The 16,024-nt window shown below is 47.6% G+C and overlaps 2 protein-coding genes across 2 annotated transcripts; both read left to right on the forward strand.

Annotated features, from left to right (window-relative positions):
- The first annotated feature begins 1,216 nt into the window (after nucleotides 1–1,216).
- Nucleotides 1,217–9,808, forward strand: LOC133141461 (nascent polypeptide-associated complex subunit alpha, muscle-specific form-like). Its single transcript, XM_061262034.1, has 14 exons — nucleotides 1,217–1,571; nucleotides 2,072–2,722; nucleotides 3,270–3,385; nucleotides 4,111–4,195; nucleotides 4,372–4,423; nucleotides 4,902–5,036; nucleotides 5,467–5,573; nucleotides 6,022–6,229; nucleotides 7,102–7,202; nucleotides 7,768–7,897; nucleotides 8,310–8,340; nucleotides 8,792–8,914; nucleotides 9,137–9,339; nucleotides 9,801–9,808. The coding sequence occupies exons 1-14, from the start codon at nucleotides 1,554–1,556 to the stop codon at nucleotides 9,806–9,808; spliced, it is 1,968 nt and encodes a 655-aa protein (XP_061118018.1). The 5' UTR covers nucleotides 1,217–1,553.
- A 343-nt stretch (nucleotides 9,809–10,151) lies between these two features.
- On the forward strand, nucleotides 10,152–14,704 carry LOC133141410 (ciliogenesis and planar polarity effector 1-like). Its single transcript, XM_061261944.1, has 6 exons — nucleotides 10,152–10,193; nucleotides 10,434–10,661; nucleotides 11,013–11,167; nucleotides 11,632–11,700; nucleotides 12,225–12,382; nucleotides 14,253–14,704. The coding sequence occupies exons 1-6, from the start codon at nucleotides 10,174–10,176 to the stop codon at nucleotides 14,409–14,411; spliced, it is 789 nt and encodes a 262-aa protein (XP_061117928.1). The 5' UTR covers nucleotides 10,152–10,173; the 3' UTR covers nucleotides 14,412–14,704.
- The last annotated feature ends 1,320 nt before the right edge of the window (nucleotides 14,705–16,024 follow it).

Raw genomic sequence — 16,024 nt, forward strand, 5'->3', positions numbered from 1 at the left:
TTTTTTTCCCCGTCGTTCAATGAAATGATCATACTTCTCACATAGTATAGTTAGAAAATGTCATGCATGAAAGATTTAATATGATGCCATACTATGACACCACTGTAATAGGACGTGACTGTACCCTAGGTGTGTATGGAACCGAAGTTAGTCTTATGTAGCTTGGACAGATGCAAAGCCTCCTCCTGTGCCAGGCCTGCATCCTGGGCCTCAAGTACCGAGTTTCCCCAGCAGCAGCACCTCGCAGCTGGGGAGGGGCCCTGAGGCGCTGCCTCCTCCAGCAGCAGCAGACCCCTTCAGGCAGCTGGTCCAGGATCAGATGTTCAGATTGGTGCAGGTGAATGTAACTGCACACCACTGAAAAACTACACATTGCACATGAAACATTCAGCAATAACACTTCAGGCTGCTGGCAAGTTGGTCCTGGGGACTGGAGTTGAGAAAGTTGTTTAGACTTTGAGTCATGCTCAAGGCTAGGGTTAAATTTCAGTTCAGTCATTTTGCGAAATTAAATAAAATTCATGGCTTGAAAAATTCCCTTCAGTTTATTTCCCCCATTTCAACACCCCCAAAGTGGCAAGCTAAAAATGTACAGTCCCAAGCAAGCGCTAGCATCTGCCTACTGGTGTAGGTAGTATGCACCTAATAGCTACTGCTAACATGCTAGCTACTGAAATATATCGTTCTCCAGTATTTTCTTCATAAAGTGGAACTATAATCTACACAATTAAATCTACGAAGGGTGACAGACTCCACTCATAGAGAGCAGCAGTGACTTCAGGTATATGTGGTTTCATTTCAATCAGCAGCCATTCAAGGCCTTGAGGTGTGTCTACAAGATCAATTTTAATGCCCCTGGAAACCGGCAGACACTGTGGTCCTCCAGGTCATGTTCACAGTTCCCCACGGTTTGTGTTTCTTTTTCCTCTCTCTCCCGCCAGTTCCAACAGATGAGCTTCATCAGCCTCCTGCAAACTGTGGCCGCCTCCTTCCCCAATCCGTCCCAGTTAAACCAGAATCCCATTCCCACTGATCATCTGTCCCAGTTAAACCAGTCCCATTATCCCATTCCCACAGCCAATCTGCCCCCATTAGACCACACCCAGTACCCCATTCCCACAGAAAATCTGCCCCAGTTAAACCAGTCCCAGTACCCCATTCCCCCAGCTAATCTGCCTCCATTAATTCACCCCCAGTACCCCATTCCCCCAGCTAATCTGCCCCCATTAAATCACCCCCAGTACCCCATTCCCACAGCTAATCAGCCCCTCTTAATCCAGACCCAGAATCCAATTCCCACAGCCAATCCGCCCCGATTAATCCAGACCCACCAGCCAGGCGCTCCATTTTTCCCACCCAGACCAGACCCACACCAGTTTGGACCTCAGAACCAGGGCCCGGTCCCCACGCCTCAGCCCCATGCACTGGAGCGTCTCCACACGGAGCAGAACCTCGGGCCGGACCCAGAGACCCAGCCGTGGGCAGGACAGGCCGATGAGCTGGAGCTTCTCCACTCTGTGAGCCCCAGCAGTGAGAGTCCGAGCCTGGGCAACATGGAGAGCCTCAGTGAGGTAGCTCGTCATGGCCTGCCTGCTGTCTGAAGCTCAAGTGATTACAATGAAATGTCTGAAAAGGGCCGGTGTGGGCCCAGCACCGCTCCTCCTGATTCTATTTCTCAAGGTCTTGATTGAGACCACGATTAGTTAATTTGTGGAATCAGAGGTCTTCCTCTCGTGTCGAGGGTCTTTCAGCGCACTTATCCCTGGTTATGGGTATGCACTTTGCACTTTGTCGTACGTCGCTCTGGATAAGAGCGTCTGCCAAATGCCATTAATGTAATGTAATGTAATGCCTTAGTGCAGGGCTAAAACAAAAACCTGCACCCACTCCAGCTCAGATAAGATGAGACTGGACACCCTGTACTAAATACTAAGTTACTTGATTACATTTTCTGAACCTAATTTTAAAACTTGAGAACTGCTTGATTTTCTGCCATTTATGATGTTTCCATGGCACGTTTATAGTGATCACGACGCGACTATGATTCATTTCTGTCGCTGTGGCTCTCCAGGAACTTCCTGTCCGTTTGGAGGAACTGAGGGGAACCCAGACGGAGAGGGGAAGCGCCTGCGTTACCCCCGTCCGCCACCAGGGGCTGGCGCTGCTGTGTGCCGCTGGCTCGAGCGCTACTCCTCCTCCGGCACCCACAGGATTAAAACTGCTGCAGCTGCCCCCGCGCTCCTCCTTGCCCCCCCCTGCTGTCCCCACAGGCCTCCTCTACAGCTCTGCCGTGCCCCCCCTCCCAAGAGAGGCGTTTGTGCACCCCCGCGCAGACCCCCCCGTCCTGCCCAGAGAGGGGGGCAGGGGGTGGCGGAAACCGGCCCAGCGGGCATTCGAGGTTCCGCCGGACCAGAGCGTCCGTCAGGTGGCGCAGCCCAAACTCCTGGACGGCCCAGGGCAGGGAAGTGGTCAGGGTGGCCCCCTCCAGCTGATCCTCGCTCCCCCGTCCCACCGGCAGCCCCTGCCCCGCGGCCTCCCGCTGCTGCGCTTTCACCCCGAGCCCCGCCTGCCTGCCCCTCCCGCCCCCTTCACCACCCCCGCCACGCCTCTGATCTCCGTGCCCAGCCCTCCAGGGTTTCCTGAGGTCCCAGGCCACCCAGCGTTCCCAGCGTTCAGCTCTGGCATTCAGCTGCTTCAGAGGGCCCCCGATCAGCCAAGCAAGGTGTCGCACACGTACTGTACACAGTACAGCACACAAATCCAATACACGGCACCGCATGCTTACTGCGTCCTGTAACGCACACTCTCTCCAGGCCCAGCAACGCGTACCTGAACAGTCATATCCCATCAACAAATCTCCAGGCCCGATACGGTGGCAGGCTGGTTAGGAACAGAATTCAGAGATCATTATTCATCACTAGATCAGGAGTGTGCTGCAACACGTGCATGTGATGCCAACCGCCACTTATCATACTCAAGTGCATGAGGGTCTCCTTCTGCCCACGCCTCCCATTCACCATGAAGCTCTGGACACACACAGATACACACACACACACACGCATACACGCACACACACATACATGCACACACACGCACACACACACACACACGCGCACACACACACGCACATACATGCACACACACACGCACACGCACACACACACACGCACGCACGCACATACACACACACACACACACGCACGCACATACACACACAATCCAGAGTTTTCCTCACTATGCCTCCCGCTCACCGTCTCGCCCCTCTGCAGGTGCTCCTGGGGCGGGTGGCGTGGGCTCCAGAGTGTGGGGAGAAGGCTGGGCCTCGCCTCCTCACCATGGCCTCCCAGGCCCACCCTGCTCAGGATACACTCGCCTCCAGCAAAAGGTAAATTCTCTGCTCGCTCATGTGAGGTCAGACATATGTGATCTGAGTTAGGGGTGCACGATATGAGGAAAATATGCAATATGCGATAACATTGTTGAATATTGCGATGACTTTGCGATAAGTGAACAATTGTGCACAGTTTTAATGTGTTCCTGCTTCAGGTACATTGCTACTGCCCACTGAATGCAAATAAATTAATACTTTATTCCCAACATGCTTTTATTGAACAAAATTGCAGCCAATCAATTTAACAGGACATCAATTTAAATAAATACTATTCATAACAGTTCAAGCAGTCTTTTGTGATGTGTTTATTGCACATGTTCATATTTCGATGGTGATCAATATGCAATATATGGTGCAGCCCTAATGGTGATGTCACAACCACAGCTGGTGATAGAAAGCAAGAGTTCTAGAACACTGACTTGGAATTTTGAGAACTTTCCAAATGGCCTCCTCTTCAAAGGGTTAAAGGTATCGTCTCCCAACTAGAGCCTGACGTCCCAATTTCTACCCCTATTTGGATTGGCCAATCATCTGCAACGGTAGATGTGTGAACCCTACTTCATGTTGGGGAGAGTGTAGACCTCCAGGGTGTCTGATGTCCCATCCAGTTTAGAGTCGGTGCTGTCTGTGCTCATAAAGGTATGTTTTTAGAAGTGCTTTAGATGTGTGGTGTTCGAGGTCCTTCACAGTTTAGAGTCGGTGCTGTCTTTTGTCCGCAGGCAGAAGAGGAGGGAGGAGAGGGAGCAGGAGGGACAAAGCAGAAGCCTTGGCAGACCGGAGGATTCCAGCATCTCTCCGACAGAGGTACGGTGTCAACGCTCCTTCGCCATAACCTGTTAACCAACGGAACACCACTCTTTTATACCATGCCTCCAATCTCAATATGAGCCTAAAATTTAAGATGGAGCCCTGCTGTCTCATAGTCATTGGTAAAGGCGTTCCGTGGGCTGCTTGACACTTTTCCTGTTTTATTACTGTAGGCTGATAAAGCTGAGCCATCAGGGTCAGCGCTGGAGGAAGACATGGTTGACGGTGAGCTTCTTCATGAAGGCAGCTGTGATCTGCTCATTCATCCCTTCAGCCAGCTTCACTGAGACCTGTTTACGGCACGATCCCAGTACAATGGTCTAAATTAAATATCAAAATATAAGTGTCTATTTCAAAGCCACAAAAGATAACTGTTGTACAAAATGGCACTCAACCCCTTCCCTGTTCATATTAATAACCAGTATGTCTGCAATTGTTATTAATTAGTCAATGCTTCTGACTGGTATCGCTGAAATTATGCTCCCTTAATGTTCTGACATTTGAAAACGCCATTAAAATAACATGTCATTCAAATTTTCATGGTGAAGATTTTCATCTTCATATATGGAAAGTACAAATATGCTTCTAGAGGTGCTCTCACAGATTATAATGTGCATTGAGCGTATTGATCTGATCGGGTTGATCTGTGCCAGTGTTGCCTGCTAACTGAACCTAGCGCTGGTGTTCGGCCTTTTCCTCCCAGAGTCGGGCAGCTCCGTGCTGGCCGGGCCGGACCTGATCTCCAGGGCTCTGTCCACTGCAGCCGAGCTCCACGCCTTCGCCAGCACGCAGAAGAGACCGCCCCAGCTCCACGATGCCAGCACCAACACCGACTCCGGTATTGTGTCTGGTCCTGTCTTTACGTTATATTATTATGTTACGCTATGTCGCCCCCTGCTTCCGTTATCATGGAGGGGAAACCTTTTCATTCTGGTTTTTCACGTTCTTGTAGGCTGTCCAGATTGTACGCTGTTTATATTTTGATATGAAATTGAAACTTAACTTTCAGATTTAAACCACTGTTACTTTGGAAAGTAGCCTTTTGCCATTATATTTGAGAAATCCTTAGATGTTTGAATGCTCTCATACTGGCCCTAGGCCAGGTCGTACTGCAGTGAAACTACAAATGAGTGAATCCCAGGAGTGTGCTGGGTAAAATGCGTTGCTGGCGATGTCACGATTTAGGCTCGTACGATTACTTTCACGCTAACGTCCTGCGGCAGAAATGACTGTGGGTGAGTGTGATTGCTTCTCTCTGGCACCCCCAGCAGGTGCGGTGCAGGTAGAGACCGCTGCAGCAGCCTGTCCTGGTGTACTCCTGAACCTGCAGTTCCCCCGGGAGGCTGAGAGCGCGGTCCAGCAGGGACCGGACACGGTCAGATTGACATTTTTATTCATTAAATAGCATCACTTGCAGACCTGGGTAAATTACATAATTGTTTTGGATTCAAACACTTTTCTGTGCTCAACTGATCTTGCCTGGTGCAATTGAGCCAACCAGAAAAGTATAGAATCCAGAAAAATTACGTAATTGACCCAGGTCGTATGTTTCATATGGTCATACGCTGGCCATGTATGCTTGTATGCTATGCTATGCTTCACTGAGCTTGTCTGGTGTATTGGAACCTATGAAATACTCTCAAGAAATGCGAACCCCACCTTCTGGTCCTCTTGGTTAGCCCAATTGCACCAGGCAAGATCAATCGAGCACAGAAAAGTGTTTGAATCCAAGACAATTACTTAACTGAGCCTGGTCTAGTAGCTACAGGCCTACTGGACATGGCAATTATGTGTCCAATAACATGAAGAATGGCTTCCCTCAGGTCAGCGCAGGACGCCACTTCATCAACGTGATTAATCTGGAGGACGAGGATCTGCTGGAGCACCTGCCCTCCCGCCAGGCTTCTGCCTCCCCGACCGGGCCGACCTCCACCCCCGTCTCCCCCCACACCCACCGGCCTGGAGCTCCTGGCCCAAATCACACCTCCACTGAGCAAATGACTGTGGAGACTGTGCTCGACACACAGCTGGGTAACTCTAACCCTGACCTTCTAAACACTAGACACAACTCTAACCCTTCAGAACATTACTGTGGAGACTGTGCTAGACACACTGCTGGGTAACTCTAACCCTAGAGATCCATCCACACCAAGAACTATAACTATGAAGCAAACTATAAATATGTAGTTTAGTGTAGTGGGTGTCCACACCACAACTATAATGACAACGCTAATGATGGACAATTTTTTTGATCACTTTCAGAGCAATTTTTTTTTCAGCTGCATAAACAATTGATACACAGACAGCCAATCAAAATCCATCCAGATTTACAAGGTGTCAGAGCCGGGAGACTATTTACAGAAAGTTATGGTTCATCAGCATGGATACTCACATCGTTATTGCAGGAGTTATAGTTTTTGGTGTGCACGGGCCTTAAACCTTCTGAATACTGAGTAAATGAGAGTGGAGGCCATGGTAGACACATAGATGGGTAATTCTCCAGTCCCTGTGACACTGAATGGTTCATTGTATGTGTCAGTTAGCTTCTGCTTGGTTCACAGCCCATTACAGATGCTACTCTCATACAATTCTGTAAGCCTTGAAGCTTTAAAAGTAATTTTTTTTTTAAAGTTCCGTTTTTTAGGTTGCCATTATTTAGGTTGTGGTCAATGGTTTCATTGAGTTACTTTTGAATATTCATTTTATTTTGAAAATACACGAGGACAATCTCAAGTTTGCAGCCTGATTTGTCGTTTGTCCCGTGGGCTTGTATTGTGTCTGTAATTTCACTGGCGAATTCAGGTCTGCACGCCTCCTATCTATTGCCGTGTGTTACACCCGTCTACAAGGCACAGCTTCGCTCTGTAATTTCACACCGGGAATGATCCGTTTGCTTCTTCCAGAACCCAGTGAGAGGCCCAGTCCCCCTGTGATACCGGGCCTGTGGGGCATCTCTGAACCCGGCCAGGATAAGGAGCCACTCGGGCTACTCGTGGAGATAGAGGTGCGTAGCCCACCCCTGCTGCCCGGATTACGATCTCCCAGGAATTTGAAAAAGGATAGACTCTTTATTCAAAGTCCAAATGAGGCAACACTACTGTGGGAATGCTAATGCTAAATGCTAATCCAATAGAATAACAGTGAAGGCACTGGTCCTGGTGTTGGTTTAAAAAGATTTGCTGTTGTGAATGTGTTAAACAGATGTTTTGTTTTGTCTTGTTTTTCATGCTTACAAATTCAGTTTAGTGTCGCCCACCCGATGAGTTTGCCTGAATTATTTTTTGGTCTGGGGCAGAAGGGGTTAATCGCAAGCCATTTTGTTGGTAGGCCACACGCAAACTTTAATGAACTAGGAATCTCTGTTCTTTTTCGAATAAAACTTAAGTGTCAAAAGTCTTCAGACTGTCACTTCAGCACGTGTTAATGCTGTTTTTCTTGTCTAAACTGGTCCTATGACCAAGTTATGATGCCGTTTAAACATATCGCCCCCATCCGTGCCCACCCGACTTTGTGTCTGTGCTGTTTCTAGAAGTTTCTGTCCGATACGATGTGTGTTTGTCACCCTCCAGCCTCTCAGCCTCCCCAACTCTTCGCGTCTCGGTCTGGGCCTCAGGGACTCTTTGGGCCTCAGTGTGAGCTTCAGGGACGTGGAGGAGCAGAGCACCAGCAGCAGGGGTGGTGTGGGAAGATCAGCAGACGGTAAGAGGCAGCGTGCATCGTCGCAAAGCCACGTTAGTATACAATGCTGTGTTTTCAGTAGCCAAAGCAAAATCCCAATTCTTTTAGAGGGGGATCTCATAGCTGTTACCTGTGCTGCAGGTGTGAGGGTCCAGTTTATTAGTTCCTTTTCAGGAGCGCTTTCCTGTTTTCATAGCTGTCCAATCAGGGTATCCCGTCAAATGCTACCTTTAGGCCTTTAAAGGGTTTCTGGACTTTCTCACTGTGTCACTTGTGCCTAGTTACGTAATGAGGTGAAATGACAACAATTCAATTTAGCCTTTCATTTAATCTCTGCATTGAATGCCACAACTTTGTCAGAGCAAACTACCTGCTAGCCTCTGCAAGACATCACTTGTTTACTGAGGGCTAAAATTGAAAATTTCTTTTGCAGCTTTTGATTCCATGATGGAAAGGTCTGGAAAGTAAGTGTGTGCTGCATTCAATCCATATACTGTGTGCTAAAGTAGAACGCTCTGTCCCCCTTCCACACATTCTCATTGATATAGCGCCTTTATCCAAAGCGCTGTACAATTGATGCTTCTCATTCCCCCTTTCATACACACACACACACACACACACACTCACACTCCAACGGTGATTGGCTGCCATACGAGGTACCAACCAGCTTGTCAGGAGCAATTGGGAGATAGGTGTTTTGCTCAGGGAAACTTCGACACAGTCAGGGCAGGATCGAACCGGCAGCCCTGGTGCAACGACTGCTCTTACCATCATGAACCAATGTCGCCCCATATCACCATATCAGGACAGTATCACACACTATCCTGTATCGCACACGATCCTGTATCACATACTATCCCCATGTTACACACTCTCCCCGTTTTGCACCGTTTCACCCAGCCTCTGACCCCTCAGGTTTTCAGACGGGCCTCTGGACCTGAGTGACACGGGCGACACCCTGACAGAGTTGGGCGGGCTGAGAGGTGCCTCCACCTATTCACTCGGCCCATCAGACTCACTGAGAGACAGGTTTCTCAGGTAACAGCCCAGTGGGAGCCAATCAATACTCCTAATCACTCAGCATATTCCAGTCACATACATGATGCACAACTGTGTGTTAGCAGTTCGCTGGTCGAGAGTTTGACGATGTTAAAACGTCCCGATTAATTTCTGGTTAATTTCAGACTTGAGTCAAATCCATCGTTGTTTTGGATTCAAATACTTGTCTGTCTGGTCTGGTTCATCTCTACTCTGTAATAGATGGGGTGAGCAGAACAACGTGGGGGTGGAGGAGGAGGAGCAGCGAGAGGAACTGCGGGCATGGATGAAGAAGAAGCAGAAAGAAAGGATTGCAGAATACCGCAGACAGAGGGAGGAGAAGAGAGATCAAGAGCACCGGCCCTTCACACCTTCGTCCACTCAGGTCAGGCTGTGCATCGTGGTCCCAGCCGACCCTGCTGACCGTGCTGACCGTGCTGACCCTGCTAACCCTGCTAACCCAGCTGACTCTGCTGACCCTGCTAACCCTGCTAACTCTGCTAACCCTGCTGACTCTGCTAACCCTGCTAACCCAGCTGACCCTGCTGACTCTGCTAACCCAGCTGACTGCGCTAACTAACCCTGCTGTCCCTGCTAACTCAGCTAACTCAGCTAATCTGCTAACTCAGCTAACTCACAAAACAGCCAGAGAACTGATGAGAACAAAACTGGGTTTTTGTCATAAACTTATCAAAGTATTTTAAATGCAAGCAGCCATACAACCATGCACCCTTCTCCTGCCGAATGGCTGAAGCTAAGCAGGTGTGGGCTTGGTCAGAACTTGGATGGATGACCTCCTGGGAAAACTAAGTTGCTGCTGGAAGTAGTGTTGGTGGGCCAGTAGGGGACGATCTTCCCTCTAGTGAAATAAATCCCAATGCCCCAGTGCAGTGATGGGGACACTGTGCTGTCTTTCAGATGAGATGTTAAACTGAGGTCCTGACTCACTGTGGTCACGACCCCATTCTATTATTATTATTAATATTATTAAATATGGCTAGTTTTTTTTCTCAGGGTCTGCGTATGTCTGAAAATAATATCAGACCTTGACTCAACTGTCTCTGACCAAACCTAAGGTTACTGGCCTGACCCAAGGTACACTGAATAACAAGCCGTGTCTTTAACGCTACCTTCCTTTAATTAGTCATTAATATGCTTCAAATAGGCTAAATAGTGGTCTAAATAGTATTGTATGTATTTACGTTAATCTGCTCTGTCTACAGAATCTGACCTCCAGAGATCTTTCTACCAACAAGAAAATGAAGGAAAAGAAGGAAAAGTGAGTGCTTCATGGAACCATTTTACCTTACAGATTCACTTTTGACAAACTGTACCCACAAATATATATATATATATATATTCATGTGCAAATATTCACCAACATAACTGCCATTTTAACTCTTAAAGAAGATTTTGTGTTTTTGTAGTTTGTACTGTCGGCACTTCTGATCATGGCAACCATTTTGGAGCACTGTATGTGTCGAGGTCTGTGTGTTTAATGTTGTTTGTTGTCGAGCAGGACATTGCTGCTGGAACACCACACCCTCAGAGCCCGAGAGGCCTGTAGCTTGATTACAGAGCTGCTCAAGCCGTCCCCAGCCCTGCCCACCCTCACCAAGGCCCAGCCCTCACAAAGCACCAATCAGAGCAGCCGCAGGCCCAAGGCCCAGCCCTCACAAAGCACCAATCAGAGCAGCCGCAGGCCCAAGGCCCACCCCTCACAAAGCACCAATCAGAGCAGCCGCAGGTCAGCAGCTTTCTGTGCCGTTATTACCTTTAAAAGTATTAAGGACGCTGTGCACTCAAAATATGATTTCTTTATAAGTTGTAAGTTATATTGGTAAATTATAGGTATACAGACGCTGCGACTTTCAGTTGTGATCATTAAGATCATTCATTATTATTTTTTATCCTGAGTTCCTCCAATTGTAGTTGTGTGAGTGCTGGGAGTTGTAGTTGTGTGAGTGCTGGGAGTTGTAGTTGTGTGAGTGCTGGGAGTTGTAGTTGTGTGAGTGCTGGGAGTTGTAGTTTTGTGAGTGCTGGGAGTTGTAGTTGTGTGAGTGAGTGTAACCAGGTCGGAGGGCTGTGTGTGTTCCAGGGCTGCTCCTCACGGCTACAGCAGGCCTGAGGGGAGGAGGGGGAGGGACGCTCTGTTCCACACATCTGCCTCTCCTGGGAGGACCGCAGGAGTACGGAGCATATCTGCCCAGCGTGGAGAACATCAGCTCACCACCCGCCGTATGCACAGACCTGGTGAGCTGTTCTCTGGGGGTTCAGGCCTGGTGCCTTTCTGCTGCTCTGTAAATCATAAATAATAATTTGTTATTTAGTTGAATTTGGCATTTAGTTTATCCAAATCGACTTAGGGTTGATTAGACTAAGCAGCAATGTGGGGTTAAGGGTCCAACAGCTTTACGGATCTTAGTCTTCTGTAAAATATTTCTGTATCAAAAAAACATTGAATAGCCCTCACATATAGGGGTAGCAGGGTATCCTAGTAGTCGGGTGTTTGACTAGTAACTGTAGAATTGCTGTTTCGAGCTCCTGGGGGCACATGAGGCCATCCACTGAGGAGATATTTTAAAAAGTAGTACGGCTTGTTTTTACGATTTGATCAATTGGCAAGTGACTAGAGTAAGACATGTTTAACCTTGAAGCATTAAAAGTGTAGGATGGTATGCTGTAACTCTTTCTGTAACTCCTTGTGGCTCCTGCAGGTGCACTCCCAGATGCCCGTCTGACGAGATGGGGTGTACAAGACACCAGGGGCAGGAGACCGGGCAAAGGTTTGCCCCCTTAATTAGAGCAATTTAATTAACCACTGAAAACATCCTCTGTGTGATTCTGTACCAGTGGGAATATCATGGTGTAATTGTTTCATTGGCTGGATAATGGGAATAGGTTTTGACTAGCTTGGGAATATCATGGTGTCATTTTCTCATAGGCTGGATTATGGGAATAGGTTTTGACAGGCTTGGGAATATCATGGTGTAATTTTCCCATCGGCTGGATAATGGGAATGGGTTTTGACAGGCTTTGGAATATCATGGTGTTATTTTCTCATAGGTTGGATATTGAGAATGGGATTTGACGGGTTTGGGAATGTCATGGTGCAATTGTCTCATAGGCTGGATAATGGGAATAGGTTTTGATAGGCTTGGGAATATCATGGTGTAATTGTCTCATAGGCTGGATGAAGGGAATAGGTTTTGATAGGCTTGGGAATATCATGGTGCAATTGTCTCATAGGCTGGATAATGGGAATAGGTTTTGATAGGCTTGGGAATATCATGGTGTAATTGTCCCGTAGGCTGGATGAAGGGAATACGGCCACCCCTGAAGGAGGACAGGATGAGAAGAGAGAGGGAAGTGAGAGAGGAGGTAGAGGAGGAGAGTGATGACGAGCAGCTCCTGAGCCCATGGAACCCTCCTCTGGAGATCCGACGCTTGCTTGGCCTGGACAAACAGGTCAGACTTGACTACACTACACTACACATCTCCATTAACCCCCACAAACATCACTGTAGTCTTCATCTGCATTAACCCCCACAAACATCACTGTAGTCTTCATCTGCATTAACCACCATACACATGACTGTAGTCTTCATCTGAATTAACCACCATACACATGACTGTAGTCTTCATCTGCATTAACCACCATACACATGACTGTAGTCTTCATCTGCATTAACCACCATACACATGACTGTAGTCTTCATCTGCATTAACCCCCATACACATGACTGTAGTCTTCATCTGCATTACCCCCCATACAGATGACTGTAGTCTTAATCTGCATTAACCACCATACACATGACTGTAGTCTTCATCTGCATTAACCACCATACACATGACTGTAGTCTTCATCTGCATTAACCACCATACACATGACTGTAGTCTTCATCTGCATTAACCCCCATACAGATGACTGTAGTCTTCACCTGCATTAACCCCCATACACATGACTGTAGTCTTCATCTGCATTAACCCCCATACAGATGACTGTAGTCTTCATCTGCATTAACCACCATACACATGACTGTAGTCTTCATCTGCATTAACCACCATACACATGACTGTAGTCTTCATCTGCATTAACCACTATACACATCACTGTAGTCTTCATCTGCATTAACCCCCATACACCTGACTGTAGTCTTCATCTGCATTAACCCCCATACAGATGACTGTAGTCTTCATCTGCATTAACCACCATACACATGACTGTAGTCTTCATCTGCATTAACCACTATACACATCACTGTAGTCTTCATCTGCATTAACCCCCATACACATGACTGTAGTCTTCATCTGCATTAACCACCATACACATGACTGTAGTCTTCATCTGCATTAACCACTATACACATCACTGTAGTCTTCATCTGCATTAACCCCCATACACATGACTGTAGTCTTCATCTGCATTAACCCCCATACACATGACTGTTGTCTTCATCTGCATTAACCCCCATACAGATGACTGTAGTCTTCATCTGCATTAACCCCCATACACATGACTGTAGTCTTCATCTGCATTAACCACCATACACATGACTGTAGTCTTCATCTGCATTAATCACTATACACATCACTGTAGTCTTCATCTGCATTAACCACCATACACATGACTGTAGTCTTCATCTGCATTAACCACTATACACATCACTGTAGTCTTCATCTGCATTAACCCCCATACACATGACTGTAGTCTTCATCTGCATTAACCCCCATACAGATGACTGTAGTCTTCATCTGCATTAACCACCATACACATGACTGTAGTCTTCATCTGCATTAACCACCATACACATGACTGTAGTCTTCATCTGCATTAACCACTATACACATCACTGTAGTCTTCATCTGCATTAACCCCCATACACATGACTGTAGTCTTCATCTGCATTAACCACCATACACATCACGGTAGTCCTCGTACTGTCTAGACCACAGATATCAACTCCAGTGCTGGAGGGCCACAGTGACTGCTGGTTTTTAGGTTGTTCCTGGCACCAGTGGTTCAATCCACACATCTTGTTCTCAAGGCCACAATTGGCAGCTGATTGAAAGCCCCACAGTCACTGTGGCTCCCTGGGAATTTAGTTTGACAACCCTGCTTTAGATACATCCAGATCCTTCATGTGGGGGGATATGTCTCCTTTACATACCTAATTAAGGCTTAAAGGTTTTTATATTCAATCATAACAATCTCGGCCCTTGCTTATCCCTGGCTTTTTGTAGATGGATAGATCTTCGTAAGTGGTTGAATACTAATGCTCTTCATGGGTGTAAGTGGGATAGGATGTCACCCTGGTGTATGGTGCTCTCTCCTCAGGGCTCTGTGGAAGAGCGGAGTGGAGCTCCAGGGAGTGGAGCTGGAGTCTGGCTGAAGGGGCTGGACAGGGACTCCCCCTCTGAGAGCACTGGCAGTATCCTCAGCAAACTGGACTGGACCGCCATCGAGAAGATGGTGGCCGAGGAGGACCAAGTCTGATCCAAAGATAATTTATATTGTGTGTGACAGTTAAACTGTCACATCTCTCAGGTTTACAGTTGTTGAATTGTAATATGAATTTTTCTATTTTGTTTTGGTACTTTAAGTGCTCTGTACTGTCAGTAAATACTGTAAATGTGATTGTGAGTGTGACCTTTAATGTTTTTTGAATGTGTGATTGAGTATCAGTCACAAAGAATGCCATAAATCTCTTTTAAAAATGATGCCTTATACAAGGAGCCTGTGGTGGTGCTAGTGCCATTGGTGTTTCCAATAAAACATTTTAAAACCAACATTTAACAGATTGGAATGTCCTTAAAGATGGCGGACAGACAAAGTCAGAGGAGATAAAGACTGGAATGAGCCCCAGGCGTTTGCACCAGACCATACTTGTCTGTGCTCAATTGATCTTGCCTCTTGCAATTGAGCCAACCAAGAGTACCAGAAGGCAGGGATTGCCGTTTTTTACAGTATTTAATAGGTTCCAATACACCAGACAAGCTCAAAGAGGTGTAGAAAAGTATGTGAACCCAAAACAACTACAAATTTGACCCAGGTCTGGTCAGCACCAGGGACCGGTCAACTCGTCACCGTCCTTCTTGGTACTGCTGGAAGTGCCAAATTGCAGGAAGAGGGAGGGGAGCAAGCCAAGCCAAGTGATGCCCTAGGGGACTGGATTGCACCAGGGGCCCTGGCCCTTATCTGGATCCACATCTCAAGCCTCTCCCCCATGATGGAGGTGGTCTTTATGGGGAGGTGAGCCCAAGTGCTGCACAGCACGAAGGCACAGATTTCAGATGGTCATAGACCCGTTCCACTACTCCCTGTTCACCCCGATAGACAAGCATACAGTATGACTACGAGGGCGACATGGCTCAGGCAGTAAGAGCAGTCCTCTGGCAGTCGGAGGGTTGCCGGTTTGATCCCCCGCCCGGGCTGTGTCGAAGTGTCCCTGAACAAGATACCTAACCCCCAAATGCTCCTGACTAGCTGGTCGGCACCTTACATGGCAGCCAATGGCCGTCGGTGTGTGGGTGTGTGTATGAATGGGTGAATGGGTGAATGAGAAGCATTAATTATACAGCGCTTTGGATAAAGGCGCTATATAAATGCCAATCATTTACCATTTACGACTGGAACAGCCTTCCTCTCAGGAAAGACCTGAAGGCTTTCACAGTGGTTATGCCCCCTTTCACCGATGATAGCAAAATAATCCATGACTGTATCACATGGTACATTGGACAGTTGAGTACTTTGATTGTGCCAAGGGCACCTGGCCGGTAGCGCCATAGGGTGATGCTGCTATATGATTGGTGATTGAGTTTCCCAGGGTGTGGGAGGGATCAGCCTGTTCGGGATCCACATCCTTCGTGGTCATTTTGCAACCCCAGCTGGTCGACCGGGTGTCCATGGACTGCATGCGGAAGTCACATAGGAAAGGTCTTCCTTTGACTCCACTCTGTGAGCTCAGCTGCGGTCTGCGGTGTGAATGAGAGTGTGGCGGGCTGTCTGAGACTACTCCAACCATGTAACGTTTCTCCCTATGGTTTCTCCACGATTCAAGCAGACTCAATTCCGGAAGTTATGCTGCTTTCCACTTACCATCAGAGATC

This window comes from Conger conger, chromosome 12 (assembly GCF_963514075.1).
Source record: "Conger conger chromosome 12, fConCon1.1, whole genome shotgun sequence".
Classification (NCBI taxonomy): Eukaryota; Metazoa; Chordata; class Actinopteri; order Anguilliformes; family Congridae; genus Conger; species Conger conger.